Consider the following 15854-nt stretch of genomic DNA (forward strand, 5'->3'; position numbering starts at 1 on the left):
TGCACAACTCTTCCTTTTTAGTTTTTATGTTTTTAGTTTTCTTTCTTTTAACTTGATGCACCTCGGTAAAATTTTATGAACCTTGGTTATCATTTCAAAGAACCAGCTTTTAGTTTTGTTAATCTGTTCTATTTTTGTGTGTGTTTATTTCATTTATTTCCATTTTCATAGTTTCTTTCTAACTGTGGTCTTCATTTTTTTTTTCTTATTTTTCTAGTTTCTCTATGTGCTGGGTTAGGTTCTTTATATATCTTTTTTTTTAGTTTCTTGAGTTAGGCCTGTGGCAGTGTTAACTTCTGTCCTAGACCTTCTTTTGCTGCATACCATATATTTTCAAACATTGTATTTTCATTTTCATTTGTCTCATGGTATTTTTTAATTTTCTGTTTGATTTCTTTATTGACCCACCAGTTGCTTAATAGTATGATGTTTATTCTCACGCATTGGTGCTTCTTTCCATTGTTTCTTTGTGATTCATTTCTATTTTCATACCATTGTGACCAGAAGAGATGCTTGATATGATTTATATATCCTTAAATAATTGAGACTTTCTTTGTGTTATATGCTGGAAAATAGCACATGTGAGCTTGAAGAAGGTGTGTATTCTGTGGTTTAGGATGAAATATTTGTGCACATCTGTTATGTTTATCTGGTATGACATTTTGTTCAAAGTTCCTACTTCCTTAACTGATTTAACATCTGGATGATCTTTCCATTGGGATAAGTAGGGGTTAAGTTTCCCTACATGGTTACTGTTATGGTTACTGACAGATTACTGTCAATTTCTCTTTTTATATCTTTTAATATTTGCTTTATCTATTTAAGTGTTCCTCTGTTGTATGCATGGATGTTTCCAATTATTATAATCTCTTATTGGACTGATTCTTTATTATTTAATGTTTTTTTCCTCATTACAGTCTTTGTTATAAAGCCTATTTTGCATTATAAAAGTATTCCTACCCTAGATTTTGTTCTTTATTTTTCTACTTTCTGGGCATTGAATATGTTTTTCTATCCCTTTACTTTAAGTCTGTATGTCATTAGGTCTGTAGTGAGTATCTTATAGCCAGCGCGTGGATGGATCTTGGTTTTTTATTATTTCTGTTACCTTATTTTTTTTTTAAGATTTTATTTATTTCTTCAGAGAGAGAGAGAGAGAGAGAGAAGCTGAGACACAGGCAGAGGCAGAAGCAGGCTCCATGCAGGGAGCCCGACATGGGACTCGATCCCGGGTCTCCAGGATCACACCCTGGACTGAAGACAGCGCTAAACTGCTGGGCCACCCAGGCTGCCCCTACCTTATGTTTTTTGATTGGAGCATTTAGACCATTTATATTTAAAGTAATTATTAATGGGTATGTACTTCTTGCCATTTTGTTGATTGTTTTCTGATTGATTTTGCAGATCTTCTGTGTTCTTTCTTTTTCTCTTGCCCTCTTCCCTTCTGATTTTTTACTTACTTTAGCTTTATGCTTGGATTTCTTTCTCTTTATTATAAATTTTTGATTTGTGGTTACCATAGGATTCATATATAACATCATTACTACATAGCATTCTGTATCAAATTGATGGTCATTTAAATATAAACAGATTCTGGGATGCCCGGGTGGTTCAGTGGTTGAGCGTCTACCTTTGGCGCAGGTCATGAAGCCCAGGTCCTGAGATCAAGTCCCACATCAGGCTCTCCATGGAGAGCCTGCTTCTCCCTCTGCCTATGTCTCTGCCTCTCTCTCTCTTTGTCTCTCATGAATAAATAAATTAAATATTAAAGAAAAAATATAAACAGATTCTAAAAGCATTACATTTTTACTCCCCTTCCACATTTTATCTATATGATATTGTATTTTACATATTTTTATGTTGTTAATCCCGTAACTAATTCTTTAGATAAAATTGATTTCACTTTTTTATTTTTGCCTTCATACAAACTTTATAAGTAATTGATCTGCTACATATAGCTTATTTTTGCTTTGACAAGTGAAACTTTGTCCTTTCATAATTTTCTTCTAGGTTTATAGCCTTTTCTGCTTAAAGCATTGCCTTTACCATTTCTTGTAATGCCAGTTTAGTAGCGCTTAACTTTTATTTGGAAAACTACATTTCTTTCAATTCAGAATGGTAATCTTGCTGGTAGGGTAGTTTCAGTTGCAGGCTTTTTCAATTCAGAACTCTGAATATATCATGTCACTATCTTCTGGTTTGCAACATCTCTGCTGAAAAATAAGCTGATAGCCTTATTGGACTTCCCTGGTATGTAACTAGTTGCTTTTCTCTTGCTGCTTTTAAGATTCACTCTTTATCTTTAATCTTTGACATTTTAAATATTGTATGTCCTTATATAAGCCTCCTTCCATTTATCTTGTTGGTCTTGTTTATGCTTCCTGGATCTGGATGTCTGTTTCCTTCCCCAGGTTGGACAGTTTTCAACTATTATTTCTTCACATAAGCTATAAGCTTTCCTTTCTTTTCCTCTTCTCCTTTTGGGCCCCTTGCAATGTTAATGTTTATATGCTTGATATTGTCCCAGAAATCCCTTAAATTATTTTTAAATGCCCTTTTTCTTTTTTTCTATTCAGTTTGGATTCTTTCCATTACCCTGTCTTCTGGGTCACAGATCTCTTCTACTGCTTCCTCTAATCTGTGGATTCACTCTAGGATATTTTTCATTTTAATTATTGTATTCTTGGGGTGCCTGGGTGGCTCAGTTGGTTGAGCATCTGCCTTCAGCTCAAGTCATGATCCCAGAACCCTGGAATTGAGGCCCACATTGGGGTCCTCCTCAGTGGGGAGCCTGCTTCTCCCCCTCCTTCCTACTTGTGCTCTCTCTCACTATCTCTGTATCTTTCTCTCTCTAATATAAATAAAATCTTTTTTAAAAATTGTATTCTTCAACTCTTGGCTCTTTTTTATATTTTCTATCTCTTTTTTGAAGTTCTTCCTGAATTAATTCATTCTATCAGGTCTGGTGAGCATCTTTATAACCATTACATCGAACTCTTTATCATGTAGATAGCTTACCTCCACTTCATTCAATTCTTTTTATGAAGTTTTATTCTTTTATTTGGACCATATTCCTCTGTCTCCTCGTTTTGTATAATTTTCTATATCCATTTCTATGAATTAGGCAACACAACTACCCTACCAGTCCTGAAGGAGTAGCCTTGTCTAGGATCCTCTCCTATGTTGACTTCATGTTCCTGGAAGACTCCCTAGCTGGAGCTGTAATGGACATAGGCTGGGGGTCCTTGGGCACTTCACAGCAGAGCTGCTTTGGGCAGATGGCTGAAGCTGAAGCAGGCATAGGCCAGAGCTTCCCAGAGTGCTATGGACATGTGGTGCTCTGCTGGGACATTTGGAACCAAAGCAAGTGTGTGCTAGGGGGTCCTGCATTCCTCTGCACTGGGGCCACCCTGGCAGGATTGCTGGAGCTGACATGGGAGCAGGCTATGTGGCGTCATGGGACAGCTGGAACTGAAGCCTGTGTGGGTTGGGTATGTCCTGGGGTGCTTTGCTCCTAGGATTCCTTGGTGGGCTGACTGGTGCTTTAGTGGGCATGGATTGGAGGTGTCCTGTTATTTATCATGCTGTGGCCACCCTGGTTGGATGGTTAAAGCTCAGACAGGTGCAGACTGGGTGGACACCTCTGGGAGGATGGTCAGGGCTGGTGTGGGCTAGGACCCCCAGGGTTCACTGAGACAGGAGGCTGGCTATTCCTGTTGCACTATCAAAGTGAAGGAGGTATGTTAACAGAGGTGCTTATCAGCACCACCTACCTGGGAAAGAGTTCCATAGTTCCTTCACCATTTGGATGATACTGCAGGTTTACTAAATGGGTTTCCTTTCTTAAAGTTTAGTTGTCCTTAAAAAAAAAAAAAAAAAAAGTTTAGTTGTCCTTTAACTGCAATTATTTTTGTTTTTGTTTTTGTTTTTTGAGGACTTTTTTTGTGGTTTTGTTTGTTTCTGTACCCCAGGGTAAACAAATCTGTGCATGGGTCCCTCAGTAATATTTCTCTGGACTGCCTTTCTCAGGACCAGGGATGGTTTCCATCTCTCCTACCACTGTCAATGTGATCCCTATAAACTTGTTGCGCAGATGCTGTTCAAACAGCCTTCAGTTCTTTAGGAGGTGGACATGTGGTGCTCTATATGGAGATATAGATTCAGTGTGTACATGGGATCATGTGAGTTCAGGGTCATCTTGTGTTGCCATCTTAGACCCCTTTGTCCAAGGACAACTGGTGTTATGCTTATTTAGGCATCATTTGGTTTCCAGCCATTTTTCTCATTAAGATGGGGTGAAGCTTTCCCAGCTTCTGAATAATCAATATTTTACTTTCCTTCTACTATTGTATTTAATCCCTACACAGGAAGGAAAAGCTATCTATGTGAACCCTTTCTGTTGTAGCATTTCAACTCTTTTAACCACTGCAAATAGGATTTCTTTGATCTGCACTTCTTGATGTGTAAATGTCTTGCTGTTCTACATTTGTAGACATGATTTTCTTAAATTTAGCAGAAAAATAAGACATGAAAACAAGTTTTTGAGAGGGAGAGAGAGAATCTTAAGCATGCTGTGCATGGAGCCCAACATGGGACTTGATCCTCCCGACCCTGAGATCATGGCCTGAGCTGAAATCAAGAAGAGTCAGACACTTAACCAACTGAGTAACCCAAGTGCTCCAAGACATGAAATTTTAAAGAGTACTTGCCTGAGAGCTCAAGTATTGGCAAATTATAACAAATTAAAATATCTGTATCTTAATATTTGATTAGTCTTACTCGTGATATTTTTGGTTTAGGCTCATGTTCCTTGAGCACTCATCAACTTAATTTAATATAAAAAGCCTTTATTTTATCTCATCCAAAGCTGTCTTCATGACCTCACCCTATTGCTTAAACTCTCATTTCCATATCACACTCTTTTTAGGTCCCTAAGGATGGTCTTGACTGTGCTTTTTATCTTTTAGGATTTGTCATTCTTTTCAAATGTAAAATAATCTATTCTTATAGATTACTGGAATTTGATTTAGTGTCATGATGGTCAGAATTCTCTTTTCTAAACATCGATATTTCAGGAAGAAGGAAAAGGGCATTTATTTGTAGACTACAGAGTTTTAAACGATCTGTCTACTTAGGCATATTTAAAGCATTATATCAAAATCTTGACAATGCTGGAATATGTCACTGTTATATTCTGGCAAGATTCTGACAGACCACTGCACAAAGAAACTCCAAATTACAAAACTGCTACAAGCCATCCAGAAAGTGACTTCTCACTACCGAAGAAAAATCTCTTAAATCACATTTGGCTATTTAATTCTAGATTTTGAAGTGAAAGAGGCCCTTCAAATTCTTCCCTTTTGTATTGATATGCTAAATCACAGTTTAACATGACATGCCACGTTATGATGAATGTCACTGTGCAGCAGTCCCCCCGTGACAGTGGGAGTGGTTAGCTTTGAAGCAAGAGTAGATGAAAGTATGGCCACATTGAGTCTTTGTATGGTCTGTGAGCTAGGAATTTTTCAGTATTTTTAAATGGTCGAAAACAAAATCGAAGTAATATTCTGTAATACATTAACATTACATAAAATTCACATTTTAGTAGCTTTAAATAAAGTTTTATGGGAACACAGCTATGCTGATTCATGTCCATATTATCTGTGTTTTCTTTCACTACATTGAGAGAATTGAATACTTGTGGTAGAGACCCTTTGGTACACAAAGTCTAATGTACTTATTTACTCTGGCCTTTTGCAGAAAAAGTTTGCTGACCCGATGCTAAAACCATACTCTTGCCTCTGTGTTGCTCCATGGCTATCCTCAGAGTGCATTAATTAAAACCTCTACTGGGGAAAGGTTAAAAAAAGGGGGGGGTGACTTTTCTGTGATGATTGGTGGTCTTTGGGATCTTTGTTTACTGAATATTTCCACAAAACTCTTTGTTCTTTCATAATTTCCTAGCATGTCTGTAGCTTATTTAAGAGACGAGCATCTCAATATATTTTATAACTATGTTCACTGACCTAAAATAATGAAGAATAAAATTTTTGTGAATTATGCGTGTAAAACAAGTCCTAAAAATATCTAAGACATCTGACCCCTTCCATTATCCTTTTTATCCCTTCTATAATCCTATCTGTACTTTATTCTGTAATATACTTGAAAATGCAACTCTTCAAACCTATAAATAAATGATAATATGAGGCATATAAAGTTTATATGAAATAACGAGTCTTTATTACCTTACCATCAGACAGACTGGATTTGGAAAGTCATTGCATTTTGGTATCAGTGAAGAATGGGTAAGGTCTAATAAAATAAAGGATTAAGTCAAAGACACAAACTGAGATAAAAAGAGTAGAGTAGAGGGGAGAGATAGAGTTAACACTGTAGTTACTGGCTTTAAAAATAATTTTTAAGATATCATCTGACAAAAAAAAAAGATATCATCTGACAAGGACATGATTCTCTAGACTTTACCTTATTCAAAATTCCTACCAGGTATGTCAGGAAAATGACAGCATCTTACTCCAAGACTCAGTACTTCAGAATACCTCAGTGATATGGAAAGGGTCATTCTACAGCCACTGGTCTAAACAAACACTGTATGTTCTACCCATAATTATGGTTTTGAATTCTTTCACTCCCCTTCCCAGTGGCCAACCACAGAAACCACCTCGAAGTTGTTCCTCCTGTAAAATCAACTTCTAGGGTAATTAGTGAGGTTGACTGTAGCGCAGTTGAATTCTCTTCCTGTGCTTATAGCTCCAGTCACACTCCACCCTTAGAAAATACTCATGAAATTCTCCCTACGTTGTAGGACCACTTTTTCACATGTGAACATTCCCCTTTGGACAACCTCTGAGACTTCATCTTAAAGAAACAAGAGGTGTTCCCAAATCTCTTAACTGTATCCCTTGCCCATCCTTGAGAAACCATGATAAATAATGCAAATGTGCACCAATCGTGGCCTTGGATATGCTACCTGTTAAAAAAAAAAAAAAAAAAAGCTATGTGGTCATTTACAATGACCAGAGTATGATAGTTAAGTCAGTGGGGCCAACCTACAGACCTCTATTTCTAAACTATTGACAACTGTGGTTACTTGCTCATTACTGTGATGCTTTCCTATCTTGGTCTTCTTTCAGTTCTTTATCTATGTGGGGTTCTCACTTTTTTCTGCTTTAGCCTTGGATTTCCCAGGATCCTTGGAAGTCATCAACCAAAAATACAAGACTCATCGTCATTCCTTTTTTATCTCTTGTTCTCTGTATACATTCCTAACAATTCTGGTTCCTAGATGCTGCTTTCTATCTAACCTCTTTATCTTTATAACCACTGCTTTGTCAACCTGAGGGTGGGTAGACTATATCATTGCTTCCTAAGTAGTTTTTATGGTATATATAATCTAGAGTCTATGGATTCATAAGACCCAAAATGCACTGGCTTTAAATTATCTCTGTCTTCCAAAATTGTACCCATACAATTTATGGGTACATAATATGATGTTATGAATGACTAAAGGACTCGAGGTCCAGAATACTAACTGTTCATTGATATACAAGGGCTCTAGGGCCTGCAGTTTGACTTTGATTGGTTGAGATATAATTGTATTGGAGAATGATTGATTGATTTCTGTCACCTACAGTATTTGTTTTCATGACACTTATCCCTTGCCCCACTAGACTGTAACTTCATAAAAGCAGTGGCCAGGATTTTAGCTCTACTTATGTGCTGTTGAAATCACTAAGTGGATTACTAGATTATTTGATTAATTCATATGAAAACTATAAGGTGAGAGCCTGTAATGACTGTGCCTGATTAAAATATATATAACAATGTTGACATCTTTTTATCTGTTGACACGCATATGAATGAGTTTAAAAACCTAGGATTTGGGGGTGCTCAGTTGGTTAAGCATCTGACTTTGGCTCAGGTCATGATCTCGGGGTCCTAGGATCTGGCCCCCCACCATTAGGCTCAGTGAGGAGTCTGCTTGTCCCTCTCCCTCTGTCCCTCCCCCTGCTTGTGCTCTCTCTCTTTCTCTCTCAAATAAAATCTTTAGAAGGGACGCCTGGGTGGCTCAGTGGTTGAGCATCTGCCTTTGCCTCAAAGCATGATCCCAGGATCTGGGATTGAGTCCCACATTGGGCTCCCTGCTAGGAGGCCTCTGCCTCTCTCTCTCTCTCCCTGTGTGTGTGTGTGTGTGTGTCATGAATAAATAAATAAAACTTTTTAAAAATTTAAAAAATTTTAAAAATCTTTAGAAAAAAGATCCATGACTTGGTTATGATTATCAGGTGGTATACTATTTGTAAATGCTTGAGTTTGGTTTATTGATGTTTAGTGCTCTGATACGGGGAGTGAGATGAGATGTGGCATGGTTGATATATTAAGGATGAGGAGTAAAAAGGATATAAAAATCCAGAAAGGATAAGAAGCAATGTCAATGACACAGATAGGAGGAGATGTAAATTCCCAGGGGTGATGCAAAGGGTAAAGATGTATATTTGTGAGGTTCACTAGAAAAAATATCAAACCTATGAATTAACCAATATTATTATTTGTGGGAAGACTTACTAAAAGGAGAGGAGACTGATTTAAAGAAAAATACCAGGTCAACTGTAGTGAGAGATAATTACAATAACAAACCAGCCCAGAAGTGTACGTGAATGATCATAGCTCGGGAAACAGGTTCAGGAGTTCACGTTAACTGCAAATTTCCTTGCCCAGCTATGAGACTTTAGCAAACCATACGCGTGGTCAACTACAGCCTCTTTCTCCATCAAATAATTATCGCTGAAATTTCACATATTACTAATAAACTCTAAATGAGACCATATTCAAAAATGAAAGTGATTTGTAAATTTTAATCTATAGAAACAAACTGCATTAATAATATGGTTGGAAAGGAGAATGGTCCTACTCTAATCCTTGATATACTGTGGACCCTCCAAATTCTACAATAGTGCAAATGTAAACAGAAGCAGGGAAGGCTAGGAAAGGTGGGCCTTAGAGCACAGGCCTTGCAGGGGGCTCAGTCAGTTAGGCATCTGCCTTTGCTTAGGTCCTGATCTCAAGGTCCTGGGAGCCAGCCTGGCATCTGGCTCCTTGCTCAGCAGGGAGTCTGCTTCCCCTTGCCCTCCCCCTGCTTGTGCTCTCTCTCAAATAAATAAAATCTTAAAAAATAAAATAAAATAAAAAAACAGAGCCTTGCAGTTAGAAGTTAATTCAGTATTGTATTCTGGCTCTGGATCGTTTAACATCCTTTATCCTCAGAATATCTGAAAAATGGGTATACCTTTAACATCTATCTCTTGAGAACATTTGAGAATTATGAAACCCACATAAAGCATTTGTAGAACTAAAGCGGCTGTAGAAATTCCCCTCATAAAAAGTCTTAAAACAAGCAAATGGTTGTTTTCAAAATGGTTATTTTCAAAACTGACAACAAAATGACCCCAGGTCACCACCCTGGGAAAATAAGAAATATAACATGTCACAGTCCTCCTCCTGTGGCTCATCTTAGTGTGAGGGTCTGAAAGTCCAGAGTTTGGTTAGAGATTGACTATGACCGTGAGGCTGGTCATCAAGGAGCTTTAGAAGAAAAACCGTTGATTGCAAGAATCGCTAAGTACGTCATATTTCCAAAGTAATCCTCCGAGTCTGGACATCACACATGAATTTTGAACCTAAAGAGCCATGTCAACTCTAAGGAGCCAAAGACCATGTTCATATCACAGAAGCTTCTAGAGTTACTTCTGAGTGCCTGATTCTATCTTTTTACCTTGGTAACCCAACCCATTACCAATTATAAATCATTTGAATGCTTAGCCATTGGATATGGAACATTCCCAGTGTTTGGCTAAGTGAGGCAGCCCTGCGTGGTTCTGTGGTTTACTGCTCAGGCTGCAGTGCCAGGCTGTCTGGGTCTGGATCATCGTTAGGTTCTCTGCTTAAAAGCTACCCCGACCTGAAACAAATCGCTTTTCTTCATGGGCCTCAAAATGGAAATAACATGAATACTTTTAGGTTTTTGGTGTTGTCCTGAGGTTTAAATGAGTCGGTATTTGTAAAATGCTTATTGTGACAAGAATCATCACAGCATAAGACCTCCCAAATAAGCTGTTGTCATTATAGGAAATCATGTCCCTAAACGAACAGATTCTCAAAATTTAGCTACATGGGAATCATCTGAAAAGCTGGTTAACACACAGACTCCTGGGGCCCATCCCAGCAGTCTCTGATTCGGTGGTTCTGGGATGGAGCCTGAGAATTCATACTTTTAACAAGGTCGGCGGGGCCAGGCCGATGTTGCTCGTCCCTGAGATCCACCGTCCTAAAGGATTAATTGCAAATTCCCATCACAGGCTCACATACAGTGTAACTAGAGGTCCTTGTAATTATACTAATTCAGTGTTAACGAGTCAAAACATCAGGAGCCCTGTCTACAGTTGCAGGAGCTTTTTTTTTTTTTTTTTTTTTTTCTAAGATTTTATTTATTTATTCATGAGAGACACGGAGAGAGAGAGGCGCAGAGACCCAGGCAGAGGGAGAAGCAGGCTCCATGCAGGGAGCCCAATGCGGGACTCGATCCCTGGACTCCAGCATCAGGCCCTGAGCCCAAGGCAGACGCTCAAGCCCTGAGCCACCCAGGTGTCCCAGAATTTTTTATTTTTTTTTTAAAGATGTTATTTATTCACGAGAGACACACACAGAGAGAGAGAGGCAGAGACCCAGGCAGAGGGAGAGGCAGGCTCCGTGCGCGGGGCGAGGCGGGACTCGATCCCGGCCCCCGGGGTCCCGCCTGGGCGAGGGCAGCCGGGGTCTGGGCTGGGGGCACTGGGGGGGGGGCGGGGGTGGAGAGGCCGAGCGCAGCCCGAGGGTGACTGTCGCTCCCGGGGCCTCGGTCCCTTCCGCGCTCTGCACCTGGGCCGCCGGGGCCGCCGCTGCGGGTCCGCGGGTTGGTCCTCGCCGCGTCCAGGCTTCCAGCGGGACTGACCCGAGCACGGGGGGAGGGGGCACCTGTCAACAGGTGGGCGTCCTGGCCGCCGGCTCCCGCTGCCCGGGTTAGGATTCGGGGCGGGGGCGCAGGCGGGGCGCAGGCGGCGGGGTGCCCGGGCGCTCTCCCGCGGGCTCGCTCCCCCCCTGCGCCCGCCGAGCCGCGGTCCCCGGCCCCGCCCGACGTCACCCGTCCCCGCCCCGCCTCCCCCCCGCGGCTCCGGAAGGTCCCGGGACCCGGCCGCGGAGCTCGCGACACCCCGGCGGCGCCCGCCCGTCCGTCCCCCGCGAGGAGGTGAGCGGCCGCGCGTCCCTGCCTGCACCGGGACGCGAGGTCGGGGGGACTGGGGCCCGAGGGCGGGGCGGGGGGGACCCGAGGTCCCGCCGAGGGATGGGCGCTCCGGTGGGGGGGGCGGGGACGCGAGGGCGGGGGGGGGGTGACGGGGCACCCGAGGTCCCGCCGCGGGATGGGGCGCTCCCGGTTGGGGGGGGACGGGGGACCTGAGGTCCCGCCGAGGGACGGGGCGCTCCCGGTTGGGTGGGGAACGGGGGACCTGAGGTCCCGCCGCGGGATGGGCGCTCCGGTGGGGGAGCGGGGACGCGAGGGCGGGGGGGGTGACGGGGCACCCGAGGTCCCGCCGCGGGATGGGGCGCTCCCGGTTGGGGGGGGACGGGGGACCTGAGGTCCCGCCGAGGGACGGGGCGCTCCCGGTGGATGGGGGCGGGGGACCCGAGGGCGGGGGGGTGACGGGGGACCCGAGGTCCCGCCGAGGGACGGGGCGCTCCCGGTTGGGTGGGGAACGGGGGACCTGAGGTCCCGCCGCGGGATGGGCGCTCCGGTGGGGGGGCGGGGACCCGAGGGCGGAGGGGGGTGACGGGGCACCCGAGGTCCCACCGAGGGACGGGGCGCTCCCGGTGGATGGGGGCGGGGGACCCGAGGGCGGGGGGTGACGGGGCACCCGAGGTCCCGCCGCGGGATGGGCGCTCCGGTGGGGGGGCGGGGACGCGCCCAGGACCCAGCGGCCGGTGGCGCCTGCAGGGAGGGCAGGGTCACCCCCTAGTGACGGGAGCCAGGCCGAGGGTGCGCCCTGAGCAAAGACTGATTCCGCAGGTGGAGACCCTTCGGCGGGGCACGGACGACAGCTTGTCCCGAAGGAGAGAAACCCCGGGACCTGGGGACCTGCGGGGGGGCTCGGCGGGGGAGCCTCGAGGTAGAGCAGCCGCCCGGGAGCGGAGCGCGCAGGACGGGAGGCCCCACTTGGCCCCCGGGGTCTGTCCGGCTGAGGCAGGAGCGTCCTCGGGGGAGGGGGAGGGGGAGGAGGGGGGAGAGGGGGAGGGGGAGCGCGGCGGGGGTGGCCGTCCCGGGCCGGCCGCGCCAGGTGGTTCCGGGCACTAAGGCGGGCGCCCAGCAGGCGGGGAGCAGATCGCCGGCCTCCGCCCGCGTCGGGCCCCCTCGGCGGCACAGAAGAGCTCAGGTACTGTTCATTTCTGTCCTTCCCCGTGTGCCTTTTCAGGTTTAAGTTTGTGGGACTCCGCTTCCCCTACGTTGTCCTAGAGCTGTGGTTCTTTTCAGTGACTCTCAGGTGGGGATGACCCAGGACTTCGCTTTTTCTGGCTGAACGAGAGGATTATCTCTGTCCTCCCAACTCTTTCTCCGCTTAACTAACGATGGAAGGTGGAAGTGCCTTCTCCCATCACAGGTTTCCTTGAGGTTTTTGTAGTCGATGCTTATAATGACAAAAGGGGTCATGGGTTGACCCTCTATTCAATTGCAAGTTGGGCCAGAGTTCCGATAATCATTCCATCATCTTTACTATATAGGAAGACTAGCAATCCGACTTTCTGTTTTCAGGGTTGTGTAGGCCTAAAGGATAGTTGCTGGTAGGATCCCAAAGAAACCATTGGATCCCAGGGAACGTTACGATTTACAAATCATGAAGGTCACTTTTCTTAGAAAGGTACAATAAAGATTTTTATTGCAATCCTTGTATATTCTGAATTACAGGAGAAAATTAGGTTTGGATCCAAGAGCTTGTCCCACGTGTGGATCGTAGATACCGTTTTTTCCAAGAAGCTGAGCATCTCTCTTCTCTGATGAGGCTCCTCTCTCTGCTCTCTGTTTTACTAGGAGGAAGTTCTAGAACCTGACAGGAGGCCAGGAGGGAGAGGAGGGGGAGGGACCAAGGAAAGGTCCAGAGGGATGCTCTAAGCAAAGCAAAAGAACCCAGCAGCATGTGTTCCAGGGGGCGGGGTGGCCCCCGTCCAGTGTGGGTGCAAGGCTCAAGCCTCTCATCCAGTCGGTTACTCTGGCTCATGGTCATTACATGACAATGAAGTGTGCAATGTGTCTTTTTTGGCAAGGACTAGAAGATTTATTCACCCTTCAAGATTTATTCACCCTTCCAGTGGTGTATGACAGCTCTTAAAAATATTTTTGAAGAAGGTTTAATAAAGCAAAAAAAAAAAAAAAAAGAAGAAGAAGAAGAAACAGACCTTATACATTTGATGAGTAAAATGTGTTACAAATTCCGTTTGATCCTAGGTTCATACATACCTATGAGAGACTGTAAAGAACACAGCAAAATGTTACTGGTTATATCTGGGTGGTGGGAATATGACTAATTTTACTTTCTTTTACTTATTTATAGCTTTCATACTTTCCGTGATGCACATGGATTAGTTTTATAATCAGTTTTTTTAAAAGTGGGTCTAGAACAACTAGCGTATAGGAAACCAAGCCTTCTGTATTTCCTTCCTTAGGGTCTCTATTTCCTCTTTTTATTGAATCCCTAAGTATTAGGGATTACTGCTTTTCATTAAGAAGTGAGAAGCCGTGAAGGGATTTTCACAACAATAAATACCCCACTTGATGACAAAGCTCCACATGAGGCCAACACCCAATCGCTGTGTAAAGAGTAGGTTTTCCCGTAGAGGTTGTGAATGAATGAAGTTATCCACGCAGGACCTTTCGGAAACCTCCCCCAGATTATCAGATTTAGTGTGTATAGTTATACTGGAACTTGGCTCAAACCCTACCTGTAACTCTGAGGTGTGATTTCCCCCCCCCCCCCCCCAGAATGAAGGTGAAAGGCAGAGGAATCACCTGCTTGCTGGTCTCCTTCTCTGCGATCTGCGTGGTGGCCAGCCCTGGGGTCCAGGCCTGTCCTCGCCGCTGCGCCTGTTATGTGCCTACAGAGGTGCACTGCACGTTTCGGTACCTGACCTCCATCCCAGACGGCATCTCACCCAATGTGGAGCGCATCAATTTAGGGTGCGTGGGAATCCCTTGCCCTATCCCCTTCCCAAGGAGATATCACGCTGAGGCTTTGTCCCCTAAAATGTCAAACAAAACTTGTGACTTTTGGAGATTGACCGAAATTGTTTTAACGGTATTTCTCTCCCTAAATAAGCACGTGAAGATCTTGAGTTTGTAAGACACAATAAGCAACGTTTTCCAGGTAAAGTTTTACTAGGAGGAAGTTCTAGAACCTGACATCATGCTTGCTAGGATGGGAGGCCCAAGATGACAGCACTTCGTCCTGGCTACATTTTTGCTGGAAAATAGCGTCTGTTAAGAATTAGAGCTGTGATCTATCAGAAGGAGAGAATAAGACCCTGGAAGTGTCTTATTCATATGTAAAGGAGATGTATGAAAAGTTGGTTAGATCCTGGACGAAGACCCTTGGACTTCTTTTCATGCTATGTGACTTATTTGACATGCTTTCGAAAACGTAAACCTAATTAAATCTGCTAAAATGTGACTATGTTTTAAAGGTTCATGAAAAACCGTGTGTGTGTGTGTGTGTGTGTGTGTGTGTACGCACATGAAGTCAGATTTAACGTCATTTAGTTGGTAACCGTGTGCGCCTGCTATGTGCTAGGGAGACAACAATGACCAAGATGTATTATTCACGTCTAGAAGCTACAGTGAAAGGGAGAAGACTGATTTCGTAAGGACCGTCAGAGAGCGTACAGGATTCCTTGGAACAGTCACTAATAATAATAGGGACACGGACTGTGTCCCTACTATGATCCGGCGCCGAGCTCGGCTGTCTTCATGTATTTGCTCACCTAGTCCTCCGAACACCTTTTACGTTGCTTCTTCTATTATTTGCATTTTATTTATTTTTTAGATTTTATATATATATATATATATATAATATATATATATATATTATCTGTTTTTATTGAAGTTTGATTTGCCAACATATAGTCTAACATTGAGTGCCCATCGGGTGCCCCCCTCAGTGCCTATCACCCAGTCACCCCAACCTGTGCCCACCTCCCCTTCCCAACCCTTTGTTCGTTTCCCAGAGTTAGGAGCCTCTCATGGTTTGTCTCCCTCTCTAATTTTCCCACTCGGTTCCCTTCCTTTCCCTTTTGATCCCTGTCACTATTTCTTATATGGCCCACTGCCAACTGCCCGAGTCCAGAAGCCTCCTGGCCACACTATTTGATGAAGAGCCCGGGGGGTCTTAACCCCTGCTTTATAATGATGAATTCTTCCTGGGAAAGCAGGGGGGCACACCATAAAAGAATGAGCTGGGTCTCCCCAGGAGTCACAGGTAGTGAGAGGGAGGGTCAGGGGTATCCCCAGTGGAAGGACTGGAACGGCCAGGTGGAAAGGGTGGGGAGCCAGGAGGGAGGTGCTGTGTCCTGGGAAGGGAAACGTGGGCGGCGGAACTTGACCGCCAGGACCAGGGAGTGGGAGCACCTTCTGTGTCCATCACCCGAGAGCCCAGGAGATCCTGGGGTTGGTGTGTAGAGGTGTGTGCACGCCCGTGTGCATGCTTCAGCTTCGCCGTCTGAACTGCAGCTGGCAGGCATAGCTTACGCCTCATGTTTTCATT

General features: G+C 44.4%; 1 protein-coding gene across 1 annotated transcript in view; it reads left to right on the forward strand.

Annotated features, from left to right (window-relative positions):
* Positions 1–12358: 12358 nt before the first annotated feature.
* The window catches only part of IGSF10 (immunoglobulin superfamily member 10), a 57304-nt gene continuing 53808 nt past the window's right edge, over positions 12359–15854 (forward strand). The window contains exons 1-2 of the mRNA XM_077864685.1: positions 12359–12479; positions 14081–14275. Of these exons, the coding sequence (XP_077720811.1) occupies positions 14082–14275 (194 nt within the window). The 5' untranslated portion in view covers positions 12359–12479; position 14081. The remainder of the gene's footprint in view (positions 12480–14080; positions 14276–15854) is intronic.

This window comes from Canis aureus, chromosome 22 (assembly GCF_053574225.1).
Source record: "Canis aureus isolate CA01 chromosome 22, VMU_Caureus_v.1.0, whole genome shotgun sequence".
Lineage (NCBI taxonomy): Eukaryota > Metazoa > Chordata > Mammalia > Carnivora > Canidae > Canis > Canis aureus.